Raw genomic sequence first — 18177 nt, forward strand, 5'->3', positions numbered from 1 at the left:
TTGCCACCTTCCTTTCACACATGCTGACTATTATTCTGGGTAAGTCATTTAACTTTTCAATGTTCCAAGTAACTCTTGAAAACTAAATTTCAGAGAAGGCCTGTCTACATTAGGGGAGAAACATTCCTTTCCAGGGAGCCCCCTACACCAGGGAAATCACATCTTCACACTATCCCTAAGATATAAAGGTGCTAGTAGAACCGCCCCATTTTTCTCCTGATCTTCCCAATATGATATATTCATTTCCCACAAATGAGTCACTCTAAAAATCAAGTAAACATATTGCAGTTCTTGATGTCAACAGATGTTTAACTGCTATTCATGAAAACATTTATAGATCAAATTGGTTTAGAGATATGTTAATGTAACTTCAAATTATGTTACAGGATTGTTATTCAAAAGACCACCCACTTTGTTATAAACATTTTCCTTTTATTCCTTCCCTTTTTTTTTGCTGAGGTTTATATGTTTTAATCCTACTCTTTTTTTTAAATTTTTTTAATTTAATTTAATTTTATTTTTTAAATTTATTTATTTAACATTCATTTTAACAAAATTTTGGGTTCCAAATTTTCTCCCCTTTTATCCGCTCTCCCCCCAAACACCAAGCATTCTAATTGCCCCTATCACCAATCTGCCCTCTCTTCTATCATCCCTCTCTGCCCTTGTCTCCATCTTCTCTTTTGTTCTGTAGGGCCAGATAACTTTCTATACCCCTTTACCTGTATTTCTTATTTCCTAGTGGCAAGAACATTACTCGACAGTTGATCCTAACACTTTGAGTTCCAACTTCTTTACCTCCCTCCCTCCCCACCCCTTCCCTTTGGAAGGCAAGCAATTCAATATAGGCCAAATCTGTGTAGTTTTGCAAATGACTTCCATAATAGTTGTGTTGCATAAGACTAACTATATTTCCCTCCATCCTATCCTGTCCCCCATTACTTCTATTCTCTTTTGATCCTATCCCTCCCCATGAATGTCGACCTCAACTTGCTCCCTCCTCCCCATGCCCTCCCTTCCATCATCCCCCCCACCCTGCTTATCTCCTTATCCCCCACTTTCCTGTATTGTAAGATAGGTTTTCATACCAAAATGAGCATGCATTTTATTCCTTCCTTTAGTGGGATGTGATGAGAGTAAACTTCATGTTTTTCTCTCACCTCCCCTCTTTATCCCTCCACTAATAAGTCTTTTTCTTACCTCTTTTATGAGAGAGAATTTGCCCCATTCCATTTCTCCCTTTCTCCTCCCAATATATTTCTCTCTCACTGCTTGATTTCATTTTTTAAAGATATGATCCCATCCTCTTCAATTCACTCTGTGCACTCTGTCTCTACGTGTGTGTGCGTGTGTGCGTGTGTAATCCCACCCAGTACCCAGATACTGAAAAGTTTCAAGAGTTACAAATATTGTCTTTCCATGTAGGAATGTAAACAGTTCAGCTTTAGTAAGTCCCTTATGACTTCTCTTTGCTGTTCACCTTTTCATGCTTCCCTTCATTCTTGTGTCTGAAAGTCAAATTTTCTTATCAGCTCTGGTCTTTTCATCAAGAATGCTTGAAAGTCCTTGATTTCATTGAAAGACCAATTTTTCCCCTGAAGTATTATACTCAGTTTTGCTGGGTAGGTGATTCTTGGTTTTAGTCCTAGTTCCTTTGACTTCTGGAATATCCTATTCCATGCCCTTCGATCCCTTAATGTAGAAGCTGCTAGATCTTGTGTTATCCTGATTGTATTTCCACAATACTTGAATTGTTTCTTTCTAGCTGCTTGCAATATTTTCTCCTTGATCTGGGAACTCTGGAATTTGGCCACAATGTTCCTAGGAGTTTCTCTTTTGGGATCTCTTTCAGGAGGTGATCTGTGGATTCCCTGAATATTTATTTTGCCCTCTGGTTCTAGAATCTCAGGGCAGTTTTCCTTGATAATTTCATGAAAGATGATGTCTAGGCTCTTTTTTTGATCCTGGCTTTCAGGTAGGCCCATAATTTTTAAATTGTCTCTCCTGGATCTATTTTCCAGGTCAGTTGTTTTTCCAATGAGATATTTCACATGATCTTCCATTTTTTCATTCTTTTGGTTTTGTTTTGTGATTTCTTGGTTTCTCATAAAGTCATTAGCCTCCACCTGTTCCATTCTAATTTTGAAAGAACTATTTTCTTCAGTGAGCTTTTGAATCTCCTTTTCCATTTGGCTAATTCTGCTTTTGAAAGCATTCTTCTCCTCATTAGCTTTCTGAACCTCTTTTGCCAACTGAGTTAGCCTATTTTTCAAGGTGTTATTTTCTTCAGCATTTTTTTGGGTCTCCTTTAGCAGGGTGCTGACCTGCTGTTCATGCTTTGACTGCATGTCTCTCATTTCTCTTCCCAGCTTTTCCTCCACCTCTCTAACTTGATTTTCAAAATTCTTTTTGAGCTCTTCCATTGCCTGAGCCCACTGGGTGGGCTGGGATACAGAAGCCTTGACTTCTATGTCTTTGCCTGATGGTAAGCATTGTTCTTCCTCATCAGAAAGGAAGGGAGGAAATGCCTGTTCACCAAGAAAGTAACCTTCTATAGTCTTATTTCTTTTCCCTTTTCTGGGCATTTTCCCAGCCAGTGACTTGACCTCTGAATATTCTCCTCACACCCACCTCGTCTTCTGATCCTCCCAGCCAGGGCTTGGGGTCTGAGATTCAAATGCTGCTTCCCAGCCTCAGGGCTTTTGGCAGGGGCGGGGCTGCTATTCAGTGTGAGATTAAGTTCAGGTGCTCAGGTGGGGGCAGGGCCGCCTCACAGGCTCAGTTCCCTCAGGGACTTTATGTAGAGACCTTCAACAATGGATCCAGGCTCCTGCCTGCTTGGGGAGCCCTGGTCTGCAGCTGCCTCAGCTGCTGCCTCCCGAGGGGGCCTGAGTTATGGGGGCACCCCACTTCCCTCTCGACCTGCCAAAGAGACCCTCTCACCAACCCCCATCACCTGTGGGTGGAGGGACCCACACAGCCGCTGGAGATTCCGTCTCTGAAGCCCGCTCGGATCTGCTCTCGGTGCCGCGGGCACAGCAGGGCTGTGCTGGGCTCCCAGTCCGCAGCGCGAAGGACCTTTTGCGAGAGGTTTGCAGGTCCCTCTGGAACAGAAATCTCCTTTGCTCCACTGTTCTATGGTCTCTGTTGCTCCAGAATTCGCCGTGGGTTCCTTTTTACAAATGTTCTATGGGTTGTGGGTTCGGAGCTATGTGTATGTGCGTCTTTCTACTCCACCATCTTGGCTCTGCCCCCCCTTTTAATCCTATTCTTTATGAATGGATCTGATAACCAAATTCTTAATTTCCAACTATCAAATTGGCATAAAGAAATGGTACTTCAAACCTTTGTAACTTTACTTTTGGGGAAACCCAAGTAATTAACAAATCATCATGTATCAGTTAGAAAGGGGGGTGAATAATGCTAATCAACCTCATAGTGCCATATGGAAAAAACCAAAATGTTAAAGGATGAGTGTATTGTTTAAGAAATCCATATGAATGAGACAGTGAGGTGGTGCGCAGGGTAGAGCACTGGGTCTCAAGTTCAAATCCGGCCTCAGGCACTTGATACTAGTTATGTGACCCTGGGCAAGCCACTTAAAGCTCCCCCTCCCAAAAAAAGGGAAAAAAAAGAAATTTATATGGAAGAAGTAAAGGGCTTCCTCACTAGTATTTACCTATGTTGACAAAATCACAAATCTGTACCAACAAAATTTAACCCTCCCTCAATACCCCAATAACAAAATTTGGATACCTATCCACTTTAAGGATAGGTTGATAGGGGTCAGAGTACAGATTTCATTGGCACAGGAACTCCCAGGTGTCAAAATTTCCTCTACCAATGTTGGCTGGCATCTTCTCTGCAACTGTCTTAGGTGCTTAAGGGACTAAAAGGTGAAGATTTGTGCTCTAATAATAATGATAAATAATAATAATAATAACAGCTTGGAGCTTTGAAAGTACTTTATATATCTTCATCATTATAAAAACTAGTCATTTCCCAGTATGGGCTTTTCAAAGTAATGACATCAAGGAATCCCAAACTACAAATTTTGTTCTTCAGACTTGAAGTCAGTTCTTCTTTTTTTGATAATGAGCTTTGAATCTCTTATGCCACAAAGCTTCTCATAATAATCCATAGTCCTTTTACTGCATGACTTTTACTTTTTACATACTTTAGCCCATTACATATACTTTTTTATTTTCACCCAAGTTTATACCTGAATCAGGTGACACTTCATGAGGATTTGCTTCTGAAATACTTTCTCTTGGAATTGCATCTACTGATTTTGGTGCTAAAAACAAATAGAAAAATTATCACAAAAAATGTCATAAGTACAAAGATAATGAATTTTCTAATGAATTCCCTGGCATACTATTTTCTAAAAGTGTGTGTGTGAATAGTTATGTTATTAGCCAGATCTATGACCTTCAAATTAAATTTCCATTTCCTTTTAGTTTACCACGTATCAGAATTATCAGTACTTTTTGGGAAATGAATAGCAAATGTATAATCTGGCTCCCATATGCATTTTATAATAAAATAATTCTCTGCTTATTTTGACTTTTCTTGTTTAAGAAAAAACATTTATAACTAGAGAACAAATTTTAAGAGATAAGCCTGAAAATTATTTAATGTAAAGCTCTAGCTTAAATATCATTTTACTATGTTTTCTATGGGCTAATTCAAAAGCAAAATCTGCAAACACTGCTAATGGAAAAAGTCACATCATTACCTGTCACATCATCACTGGTCTCATAACTTTGATCTGGAGGTCCTTTAGAAGGTGGAGAGGGTGCTTTGCGCTTTGTCCTTCTCAAAGATGAATTAGCTGAGGATGTGTGGCTGAGCTGCAGAGATCCTGTCCTCACTATGCTTGTTCCAGAATAATCCTAAGAAAAGTAAAACAAACAACACGCTAGTTTATCATCTAACAATAGTTGATGAGGCAGCTATGTGGAGTAGTGGATAGAGTACTGGCCCTCCAGTCAACACCTGAGTTCAAATCTACCTTCAGAATTGATGAGCTACATGACCCTTGGCAGGTCAGTTAAGCTCTTTTAGGGTCAATTTCCTCATTTGTAAAATGGAGAAAATAACAGCATCTATATCCTAGAGTTGCCGTGAAATAGCTTATATATAACTCTGTAAACCTTGAAGTATTATATAAATGCTAGTTATAATGATATTTGGCAGCTAATTTTCAGTTTAAGCATGACATTAATTTACATAAACCAAATCTATGTTAATCAAAAGTAAACAGAGAAAGACTGGAACAGGGCTTCTTACCCATCATTGTGTCAGGGATCCCTTTGGAAATGGAAGGTATGGACCCCTTAGGATGTCTCTGAATGCACAAAATTCATAAGATTGCAAAGGAAACCAATTATATTGAAAGCTACCAAAGTAGTAAAAAACAATAAGAATGACAGATAAATAAGTTTACAATTCCCAGGGTGAGAGAAAAGGGGGAATGTAATCCATGAATCAATCCCAGGTTAAGTACTCCTAGTCTAAACTAACAATTAAATCAGCATGGCACAATGGAAAGAACATCAGGTTTAAAGTCAGAGGACCTGGGTCCAAGTCTCAGTTTTTCTACTAGGTATGTGGGTAAATTTAACAGTAAAATGTATAAATGGGAATAGATGACCTCTAAGGTCTCTTCCAATTCTAAAATGGTGGCCTTGTGAATATATAATTAACTTCTTGAGAAAAAAATAGGGGAGGGAAAACATTGAGAGCAAGTACTAGTCAGTCAATAAAATTTCTTAAAAGCTGCCATGTGCCAGGCATTGTGCTAAGCACTGCAGATACAAAAAAGGCAAAAGACGGTGCCTGCTGTCAAGGATTTTACAATCAAATGGGGGAGACAACAAGCTATACAGAGGAAAAGCAGGAAATAATTAACAGGGAAGGTACAAAATGAGGGATTGGGAAAGTCATCCAATGGAAAATGGAATTTCAGTTGGTACTGGGGGGAATCTAGGGAAGCCAGTAGGTGGAGATGAGGGAGAGAATTCCTGGTATGGAGAACAGTCAGAGAAAATGCCCAGAACTGAGACAGATTGTCTTGTTTGAGAAATACAAGGACATCAGTATCACTAGACAGAAGAGTATATTGTGGGGAGCAAGATGTAAGGAGACCAGAAAGATGGAGGTGAGGGTGAGCTGGTAGGTTATAAAGGGGTTTTGAATGTCAAACAAAGGATTTTATATTTTGTCTTATAGGCAATAAGGATTCATTGGAGTTTACTGAGTAGAGGTTTGACATGGGCAGACCTATGCTTTCAGAAATCATTTTGGTGGCTTTATGAAGGACAGACTAGAGTGGGAAGGATCTTGAGGCAGGCAGACCCACCAGTTCAGGCATGAAATGACGAAAGCCTGCACTGGAGTGGTGGCAGTGTATCAGAGTAGAGAAGGGGGTATATTTGAGAGATACTGCAAAAGTGAAATCCATAGACCTTGGCAACAGATTGGATATGGGGGGGTGAGAGACAGTGAGGAGTCAAGGTTGTGAGCCTGAGCAACTGGGAGGATGATGGTGTCCTGTACAGTAATAAAGAAAGTAGAAGAGTTGGGGGAAATATAATAAATTCCATTTTTGACATATTGAGGTTGAGATGTCTGAAAAGTGGTTGGAGATGTGAGACTGGAGGTCAACAGGATAGGCAGACTTGAGATTTATTAACATAGAGATGATAATTAAATGAATGGGAACAGATGAGATTACCAAGTGAAGTAATATATAGAGAGAAGAGGAGATAGCCCAGCACTGAGCTATGTGGGATTTTTATGGTGAAATGATATTGACCTGGATGAGGATCCAAAAAAAGAAGACAGAGGAGTGATCACATAAATAGGAAGAGAACTAGCAGTATTCCCAAGACCTAGAGAGAATAGGGTGATCAACAGTGTTGAAGCCTGCAGAGAGATCAAGAATGAGAACAGAGAAACAATACTGTGATGGATCAAAAATATGCAAATTTGCAGTATCACCAATGAAATTAATTGCAGAAACACCATTTACTAAGCACGTAAATGTATTTCTAGGACCCAACTGAAAAAAATATTTCTAAGTTCATTCTTGTTATCATGCTTTACATTCAACTACAGCCTTCTACTTATTAAATGTATTCATGCGTAGGGCACTGGAAAACTACTTTTAAAGTTGATGTCATTTGTCTTTATGCCATTTTTTTCCACTCCTCTATTCCAGACTAAACCACTTTTTGAAAAAAAGAACAATTAGGCACAAACATCTAATACAGCTTTTAATGCCATATTCTTCATTATTAGTCTCCTGACTTGTGGCCATGAGGCAGGAGGCAGGAGGCATGTGCCACCACCTATTTTCTAGGGGTTTCAACTTGTCAATTGCTCAGAGCTTGATTTCCTTCAGTGATGTTTTCATTTACATTGCTGCAGGCACATTCATTATTCTCTTGGTTCCGCTTACTTGACTCCACATCAGTTCTTATACATCTCTCTGAACCTGTATTCATAATATCTTAGTGGGTAATAATATTTCATGATACTCTTATGCAAGCAGATTTTTCAGTCATCTTCAAATTGATGCATATCAACTCTGCTTCAAGTTCTTGGATATCACAAAGAATTGCAGCTATGTATATTTTGGTATATAATGGACCCCTCTGTCTTTGACTACTTTTGAGCATATGCCTTCTAACAGAACTGTTCAATCAAGGCACTGTTACTTCTTGACCAGTCTCAACTCCTTATTTCAGGGGACCCCCCCCCCTTACAAATTACAATAAAACACTATTATGAAGCTCTTCACTATTTAGAGGTTAATACTGTGGATTCACATCTCCTTCCTTGTGCTAATAATGATACAGCTAGACAGCACCACAGAGGCACATAACATTAAGTCCAAAGTCAGGAAGACCTGAGTTCAAATCCAGCCTCAATTACTAGTTGTATGACCCTGGGCAAGCCATTTAATGTTTGCCTCAGTCTCTCCATATGTAAGATGGGGAGAATAATTATATCTAGCTCCAGGATTGTTGTAAAGATCAAATGAGATAATACTTATAAAGTGCTTTGCAAACCTTAAAGAGCTACATAAATGCTCGTTATTGTTATTCTAGGGTTCTACAATGAAGGAATCTTTCTTCTTTGCCTGATCAGTGATACAGGTGTGTTTTTCTCCTGGTCACTTATGTCAGTTTCTCCATCATTGTCACTTGTCTTTTCTATTAGCTGATAAAACCCAGCCATGACATTCATTTCTTCAGGAGTAATATCTGCTTGAGAGCTAGACCTGGAGGTCATCTTCAAAGGACTTTTTGTTTGTGCCTCAATTAAGCAGACTGCTTCACACAGAATAATATGAAGGAGAAGAATTGGCATAAATAGACCCACAAATCTCTTCTGATGATCTTTCCACCATTCAAAATCTCAATGACAGCAGAATTCTGACCTTGTCAAATAACCATAGCCAGATTTATCAACCCACACCTCTGCAACAATCCCATGTTAGAGTAAGCTGACATATTTGTTCAGGATATTTATTTTTCTATATACGTAGGATTTAGTGTCTCCACAAGGAGACAGGTTTCATTCCTACATTAAGATAAAATTTATTCTGCGTATGTGTTAAAAACAAGCCTAAGTGGATGCTCAGGGTGGTAACTGGGAGGGGAGAGGTAAAATCAGCATGCATGGTAGGCTACAGTAAAGATTTTATAACCTTATTTTTTTTCAGGGTAATTTTATCGCTACTAAGAAGGTATGGCATGAAAGGGAAAGAATGTTCATCACAAGAGCAGTGATGTGGTCAGAAAAGGCATTCATAAAAGGCACAATCACACTTGAGCTTACCTCAGGGGGAGGGAGGGACATGGTTGTCAGAAAGGAGTCTGAGTTAGCCTGCTGTGACATGTCATAACTAGGTTTCAGGTGATGAGTAATGACTACAGTTTAACTATACTTCCTCCAACCATGAAATCCAACAGTCAACTGGGAGACAGTCTTAAGGACAAATTAAAGGGAGAAATATAAGTGGGGTATTTGGATCATTAGCCTTTGGATAAAGTTTATGGACAAATGGAGCTATTTTCATCTAGATAAGAAGATGCACTACCTCTTTGGGGAAAGTACTTAATTAAAATTAGACATTAGAATGAGCTCCTGTGTTATACATCATATAAAATCTTAGCCCCCAACCATATCTGGACAGGAAAGAAATAAGAGTGTTAGATTTGCATAAGCTTAATGAGATTTCCCTCCCACCCCCTTGACTCAGTTAAGTCTACTTAGATTTAAACTAAATAGAACACACTATCAGTGTAATATAACAGGAACAGCACTGGTTTTAGAATCAGGATGCTTGGTTTCAAATCTGTCATAGTGTAACTTTAGGCAAATAACTTTCTGTGTCTTCATGCTCTCATTGTAAAATGGAAGGAGGAGGGGAAAAATAAAAAAAGTGCTTGAGATTTACTCATAAAAAATAAGCTCAAGCTAATGATTCCAGATAACTCAATTACTGTCAGAAAATAAACATTTATTAAGCACCTACTATGTATCAGGCACTGTGCTAAACACTTGGGGATACAAAGAAGGGGAAAAAACCAGTTCAAGCTTTCACAGAGCTCACAGCCTAATGGTGGAGATTACATGTAAATAACTACGTACAAACAAGCAATATGTTCCAACAAAACTTGGAAATAAACAACATAGGGAAGGCACTCAAAGGAGATTAGGAAAGACTTCCAAAGAAGTCTAAGTCAAGGTCCTTTACACATGGCAGTCTGTTAATTTGGTCCAAAATCACTAGGTTTTTTTTTTTCATCATACCATTCTGAATCCCCCTTTTTATTCACCGAAATTTTGTGCAGAAATATAAACAGGCCCATGTCTAAACTGGAAATTAATACCTAGTCTAAAACCCCAAGAAAAGGAGAATAGAAGGACTTGAGGTGATTAAAAGGTTCTTTTTTCCCCTAATGATCTAGTATTTTGCAGAAGAGAAATGCATTCTTTGCCACCATCTCACTCCATCCTCAGTTTTGTTTTTGAACTAAAAATGGGATTTTATATGGAAACTTTAAAGGAAAAGTTTTGGGAAAAGAAAAGTATTTTTCCCCCTCAGTAATTTTTTTGGAAACTACTTAATCATTTACTAAAATTAGCTTAGAAGACCAGTAGCCTTTCCAGTGTGTATTCCCATAGGAGTCATAACATCTAAGCTCAAAGAGGACTTTTCAGGGTCCTCAGTCTGCAAATCCTATTTTCAAGGGCAATTACTGATACCCAAAAAAAGGCATGAAATAATTTTTTTTCAATTTTTTTTTTCCTCTGTGAAAACACTGGGGTCTGCCCCATAAAGAAAGAACAGGAGAATCATAAAATGTTTTGGTTGAAGAGAAAAAAAAATTGAATAAATCAAATGTTAATATGTATTTTTATATGTGAATTGGTATGATGGGCTAAGCCTGATATCTCTTTCAGATGACTGAATTATGTTATCATATAAGAGAGGCAAATGGTATAGTGGACACAGTGCTTACTTCACCATCAGGAAGACCTGGGTTTAAGTCCAGTTTCTGCTGGTTCTGTGACCCTGGACATGTCTCAGCTTCACTTTCCTTATCTATAGGATGGGGATGATATGTAGCAGCTACCTCTGAGGTCTGTGGAGAGGCTCAAATGAGAAGAAACACAGTGTAATTTTTTACCTTATTATTATAATTATTAGTATTGTGAGTAACTTAGATGATACAGCGCTGACTGAAAAGGAATATGTTTAACTTACTCAATGTTGACAGACAAGTGAAAGTGTGGATGGCCATTTTGGGGTGGAGGGAGGAGGAATGGTATTTTATAGATCTTTAACTCTACCTGAAAGCCTGTGCCCTGAGACAGACATCATATATTGAAACACCACTTGTGTTTCCATCAATCCATCAAAAAATACTAGAAAATACTAATACGGAATGTGAAGGCCCAAAATAAAGACAGCTATCATAATTTCAAATCACTTAGGGACCATCGTGAGATATCAACTACCTTCATTTGCTAATCTAGTCTTCTCTGTTACAAAATACTTAACTATACAAATTGGTTATATTAAGTTGCATTATTTTCATCAAAACTTGAGAAATTATATCGTGTTCAACATTTCTCATCTTCTTTGTTAAAATAAGCTTTCTTTTCATTTAAAAAGGAAAAATGAAACTTTGAGAAAAAAACAAAGGATTGTACCTTTGTTAAACAGCGCTCTCTTGTGGTTCATTTTCACACACAAAAAAGAAAACGTTCTCTTGAGGATAAAGAGCTAACAGAGCTTAGCAAGATGCTTTATAGATGGATAAGTGAATAAACCGAATGCTCTGTCACATTTCATCTCTTTCAGCATCCTAGGTGTTTTATTCATTTCAACTATCATTTTAATTTTTGAGTCAAAACCAAAAAGAAATATAGATATGCAGAGATTAGGTTTATACTGGCAACATTTGCTTTGATCCTGTGCTAAAATTAACCTGACATGTTTAAATCTATCTCACAAGGTTGTTGTGAGGATCAAATGAGATATTAATTGTAAAGCAAACAGCATAGTGCCAGTAACATAGCAGACCCTTAATAAATACCTGTTCCCTTCCAATCTTCTCCCCTCCCCATGAAGGCAGGGAAAAGTAGCTTTTTTTCCTAAACATCTTATCATACTATTAGACTACAGATACTTGATGTGTGATAGATACATATAATTCTAATCCAAAATATCCCTTGGAGATAGAAGAATGAAGAAGGAATTGTACAGAGACAAGCAATCCTGGATGCTTCCTACCCCACCCCTACTCCTACTCCCTGCAAAGGTGGAAACTGAAGTCTTATCCCTGATCAGATATCTATGCATTTCCACATGTGGTCCACCTGTTTTTGTATCAGATGTATTAAATATGCATCTAAACATATAAACTAAATTCAAATGGAAGGCTTGAAAGCAACTGTACCTTTTAAGTGGCACAAGTCTCTCTCCCCTCACTCTGTGTATCGTGATTGTGTGATATCCATGAAATAATTCATTCAATAAGTATCTATTAAATACCCATTATATACATGGCATTGTGCTTGATGCCCTGGGAGATTATATTATATATGTGTGTGTGTATGTATGTATGTATGTGTATATGTGTAGTATGTGTATGTATATATGTATAATATGACCAAAGAGGCTTAACCTCAAGGAATTACCTAGTAAAGGAGACAAGACATAAACATTCACTCAACAAACATTTATTAAGCAGCCACTTTGTGGAAAGCAACGTGCTATATGACAAGAATGATAAAAATTCATCCCCCACCAGTCGCTGGATGAATAAAAGGATAGAAATTTCCCTAGCTGCTCACGTGCTTAGTGATGGGAGTGAACAAGAGTTCCAAAAAAGAGAGTAGAGAGAAAAGAGAAGCGCATCATGGCCAGATTCGTGGGAAAATATTGATTTGAAGAGGTTAGAGGAAGCAGACAAATAACCAGTGAAGGGTGAGATGGAACAATTAGAAACGAACAATCAGGAATCTTGCCCTGAAGGCAAGAGAGATGAGAAAATGTAGTAAGAAGAGCCAAAGCGAATCGTGATTGGGAGGTTTTTAGCCAAGATATTAGAAGAAACGGTAGCACCACTGACTGGAGGAGGGAAATAAAGGAAGTTGTAAGGTTTGAGAGAATGACTTTCATTTAGAAGAATGCTTTTAAAAAATCATTATACTTTCATGAAAAGAATATCCTCTATTACCAAAATTCACTTGTGGTGCCAACAGAAATTAATAACTTCATAAACTTCACTAATTTACTTCAGAAGAAAATGGCAAACCACTCCAGTATCTTTGCCAAGAAAACCCCAAAGAAGTCATGAAGAGTCAGCCACTACTGAAAAACGACTGGACAAAGCGATAACTATTTTGTTCCAGTTACTTTCTTTCCTTTTTAATCACAAATTCAAGCATTTCTTTTCCTCATGTCCATATTTGTTTCAGTATGATTTCTGTGTATCATCTAGGACTCTACCGTGAACCCAGCTGGCAGCCAACAAAGTCATTCAGAACAAGGATTTATATGATGATGAATACAATAAAATTTGTACATCTATAGGTCATTTAACAGTAGGAGAAGACTTCCCAACATAACAGCCACATACAAATAAGTTAGTTTGTGAGCAAGCGTGGGACCAAATGTTAGGACAAAGTCATTGCCTAGGCTGTAGTACCTTATCAATACTTTCTGGTAACTCATATTAATGAATCACTTATTTTCTTCAAAGTGAAAACTTCTGAATTATTGATATTTCTGCTTTTAGTAAAAAACACCTTTATAATATATGTATATATATGAACATCATATAATTCTATATAAACATTATATATAATGTATACAAAGCTTTATATAGACTTAACTCCTAGCAACGTTACCTGACCCTTCCCTTCCCCCAAGTAGCAAAATCTTCCCTGCTTAAGTCTATTAGTAACTGAAGAACAAAGAGTGTTTAAAAAAAATGGCAACTAACCTTATTTGTTTCATCCACACTAATGGATTTCACTACACAGGAAGTTGGTCTTGTCTGTGTATGTCCAAGATCCTGTGGGGCACTCTGAGAGGTTGGCATCGGAGGCAAGGGAGCTCTCCTCTTTTTTGGCACATCAGATGGCAGTGTATTTGAAATATATGGCTTAGAAATGGTATTTGATCTTGTAAAAGTTGGTCGCGGTTTACTTATCAATGGAGTTGCTGGAGCACTTGAAGTCTTATGAAAAATAAAAAAGTTGGGATAGGGAGGAAAGTACCATAATTATTAAGGAAACTTCAGAAAACAAAATACTGAAACTTGTTTTTAAGTTTGTAAGTAACGTTACAAGGTGCATCCTTAACTTTAAAAATGCTTACTTGTTCCCTTTTTTTCTTGCTGCGTTGAAAAAAGCTGAAAAACTTTTTATTTTCTTTTTCTTTCATAATGTCTAGGTTTTGAGATATTTGGCAGGAATCTAAAATAAAAGAAAGGCATGTTACTATTGTTTGTTTCATTATCTGAGATCTTTGTTTCCTTAGGTTTCTTTCTATTACTGTCCATTTTAAAATATGTGTATATTTAATAATAACTACAAATCTAAGGAAAGTAAATGCCAAAATGTTGTTTTAACTGGGCCTTGAAAAGTATCTTTTAAGTTACTTTTTCCTCTTTTCCATTTATGCTTTTGGCTCACAGTTAAAACTACTATAAATAATATTTTATTCTGTAAAACACATGAATCCAAATTATTACTGAGCACTTGGCTATTTGTTTCAAACATAATCTTAAATCTGAAAAGACTTTGTTGGCAGAACAATAAAATTTGTCCACGTCTATACAGACATAATTAGATATTGCCTCATATTTTTGTTAGTTTTTTAAAATAATATATTTAATCCCTATTGTAAAGAAGTGTATTTAATGGAACAAAGTGCATGAATTAAGCAGTAAAAAAAGAAATTTAACATCTTCTAAATAGCATAACCACATCAAAAACTCTGTTTGCCTAGATCAATTTGCATTCTCCAAAATGCATGACATTTATAAACATAATCTGGATGGTTTCTCTTGGGAAATCCACAACTACTTCAGCAGTCACACCATCACAGCCAAATGACTTCAAGTATTTAAACTTTAAAAAAAGAGCTCTATATGAAATATTGTCTTAAAACTATTTTAATATATTGATTTTCTAATTTAGGATATGCCAGAATAATTACCTTAAACCTCAGGTACAAAGTTCCAGAACAAGACTTGTAACAGGTGATGAGAGGCATTGGTTGCTATTTTTTCTTATGATATCTTACTAGTGACAGATGCCAGGCACTTGGGATACATTAAAGAAAATTTAAAATGAATGCTTTGGTTTATATACTTTTCCAAATGACTGACCTACTTCACCACTTGACATTTTTCCCTATGAATTTTCTTTATCTAAATAGATGAAGTTTAATTGTATCTTTTTAACTTCAGTTTAACAATTTTATTTTAAAAAGTCACCAGTATCCTACCCCCTAATTACAAAACACGAAAGGTGTTTCTTAATTATCAAAAACTAACAATCTGTTAGCAGGAAGTCTTTCCAAATAAAGTTCAATTGTAATCTGAAATGTAGGACATGTATACTCTGCCACTCAAAAAAAATAAGGATCTTTGTTGGAAAAGTTATAGTAGCTTCAAGTTATTTAGAGATAATTTATTCTAAAATATTGCAAAATAGCCTTTCCTTTCCCTCAGATGGGGTAACTTTTCTACTGAGAATTTCTGACAGATGGGGTGGTGGCCACATGAAAGTTAAACCACCTCACTGAGATAGGTTGGGATGTTTTGTATTTTCTTTTTACAGAAGGGGTATTTTTTTTTTTTTATCTAAGACAATCCATTATCTTATTTTAAAATCAATAACAAGAAACAAAAAGTTTATTTGCTATATACAACAAATAATGAAAAAGAAAAATTAAATATCATAACCAATTAATTAAAAAAAAGACAGAAACATGAGAGGAAAAAAGGGGAATAAGAATGAGGTAGAGGAAGAGAAAGAAAGATACAAGAAGGAACAAGGGGAAGTAAGAGAAAAATAAGATAAAGAGGGGGAACATGAGAAAAGAGTCTGTAAAACTTAAGGGGACAGAGAGGACACTTGGAAGTTTTTCTGCTCCTTAGTTCCACCCAACCACATGAATTTCACCATTCACCCTCTCAGTTTCTGGAACATCATGACTCATTTTCAGGCTCCACATCTCCAAGGTAGGTAGGCTATAATATTAAGACTTAGTCAGTGGATATCACCATCTAATAAAGTATTCTAAAGTCTGTGATTTTGAGTGACGTAAAAGGAGTTTGTTTCCTACTTTCCAATGCTGTTAATTGTTCTATATACTGAATTTGCTGACAATGAGTAATAACTAAACTAAATATTATTTATATAATAGATCTGAGAAACTTTTAAACAATTAAGGAAGGAAGGAAGGAAAAAACGAGCAGCACTGCCCAACTGCAACTGTTCAGTTGGGTCCCTACTGGGGCAGCCACCATTACTTACAGATTGACCTATGGGTGGAACAACTGGCAATCACTAGTATTTAACCTTTAGCAAAACTTGGTGTTGAAGTGTTACCATGACGCACTTAAAGGTAAATGGAGGACAGAGTAGAGCCCCATAGAACTGGGGTCCCAAATTTCTAATACTTTCCTTTTTCCTAAAGCAAATTTTTGAGCAATATTTGTCAGGAGTTTCCTATGGGGTCACACTCATGATAAAAAGAAATAACAGTAAAGAGGGGAGGAAGTGAACACTACTTGGAATTCTAAATCCAATTCTCTTTTCAACAGACTACAAATTCATCTATACTTGATGTTGGCTAAGCTACCAACCACGTGAATTAGAGTGGTCTATACTATGCCCTTTAGTCTCCAAATGAGGTTTGAGGGAAGGTGAGAAGGAAAAAGATTTCAAATAATCAGAAACAAAAACTTTTTTAATTTACAGTTTTTGTAAGTATTGATTATCAGTATCTATATCTGCTGTATTTCTCAAATTACAAACTGAGATCAAGGAGTCCCTGAGAGATCACCTTATCCAGTTTCCCAGATGAAAAAGATGGAGCTTACACTGTCTTAATTTCTAGAAGAACAAAGCATTTTTGCTATCATTATAAAATATTTTTGAAGAGTTTTCTTTTTTTTTTTTTTTGCTTTTGCAAAAAGGATTCTCCCCAAAGCTGTTAATAGTTTCTTCCTTTCTGCTTAAAAAATGCTTTGAATTGCTCTCACTCATGTAGTTGGAACAAGATGATTTCCTAGGTACACAAAAGGGGATAAAAAACTAAGATCTTGCCATATGAAACTAATTCTATTCCATAACTACTCATTTATACATCCAGGTCTGTAAGTTATTCAGTGTAGGAAACTCCCAGTGTGGAAAATCTCTCTGCTGATACAGAATGGCACCTTCTAATTTATCCTCTTAGTAATTTGTCTGATATACTAAGAACTGACTGACTTGCTCATGGTTAACATAGCTAATATGTGTACAGAGGCACTCTGTGTACACATATTTGTTCAGATGTGAACTCAAATCTTCATGAAGTCAAAGCTTGCCCTCTATCCACTAAGTCACATGAGCTAAAAAATATCTGCACTAAAATTATTTTATATAATTCACCTCTGAGAGAAGTACAGCATTTATTTTTCATCTTAGAATGATTTCCCTTAAATATACCAATTTATGTGGAGATTTCAGATAAATTACATAGGTACTCATTAGCCCCAGCAGGATGAATGGTAGAAATCATTTGGGTAAGGATAAATTGGAAGATAAATAGAAGTAAAACTTGTTGGGAATATAGTACAAACTGCCAAGCCAACCAGGTGTTCTGGGTGATACTTTCCATGCAAATTCTTATCTCTTCTTACTCTATCACTCTCAGAATTAGAAGCAGCAACAAAAGGTTGATTTCCTAACAATTACAATTGTTCTCAAAATGGAATGATATGCTTTGTAAGCTAGCGATCTCACTACCACAGGAGGTTAACTATCTATTAAGCATATTGTCAGCAGGGCTCCTGAACTGCATAGGAGCCTGGACTGGAAAACACTGAAGGTGCCTTCCAGTTCTCAGATTCTGAGAATAGCAAGTTCAGAAAGTGAGAACAATCTATGTAACACATTTTTCAGAATCTGACTAGTAACTTTTGAAAGCACATTTGAGTGAATGAAATCAATGCTACTCTAAATTAAAATCCATAAGCTACCAGAGCATTTAAGCTGGTTGTGACCTTGTTGGTAACAATTTGTAAAATCAGCAAGTATTCTAGAACTTAGACATACTTTCAATTTACCCAGTGACCAATAAGTAGAAATGTCATGGTGTGACATAACTCTACCAACTGTGTGTAATATTAAAAACCCAAATCCATAGCTCTTACCTGGTAAAGATGATAAACTGAAGTCAGTAACAGAAGGAGCTATAGAGGAAGGGGGTAAAAAAAGGTGAGTTGATGACATTTGTTCAAGTTCAAAATGTTACTGTGTCAAAGAAAGGGGTGTAAATTATATCTTGACACCCTCTTAGGGGAAGTGTTAATATTTTCTAAAGGCAGAATAATTGTTTTCTTTCTTCAAAAATTATTTTATTGA

At 36.7% G+C, this 18177-nt stretch overlaps 1 protein-coding gene across 7 annotated transcripts in view; it reads right to left on the reverse strand.

The window, feature by feature from the left end:
* The window catches only part of COBLL1 (cordon-bleu WH2 repeat protein like 1), a 179299-nt gene that overhangs the window by 33129 nt on the left and 127993 nt on the right, over positions 1–18177 (reverse strand). For all 7 annotated transcript variants that reach the window (XM_072612177.1, XM_072612175.1, XM_072612176.1 and 4 more), the window contains 5 exons: positions 17967–18005; positions 13913–14010; positions 13536–13772; positions 4739–4895; positions 4223–4297 (listed from right to left, as the gene is read on the reverse strand). In XM_072612177.1, the coding sequence (XP_072468278.1) occupies positions 4223–4297; positions 4739–4895; positions 13536–13772; positions 13913–14010; positions 17967–18005 (606 nt within the window). The remainder of the gene's footprint in view (positions 1–4222; positions 4298–4738; positions 4896–13535; positions 13773–13912; positions 14011–17966; positions 18006–18177) is intronic.

Source organism: Notamacropus eugenii, chromosome 5 (assembly GCF_028372415.1).
Source record: "Notamacropus eugenii isolate mMacEug1 chromosome 5, mMacEug1.pri_v2, whole genome shotgun sequence".
NCBI classification, from domain to species: domain Eukaryota; kingdom Metazoa; phylum Chordata; class Mammalia; order Diprotodontia; family Macropodidae; genus Notamacropus; species Notamacropus eugenii.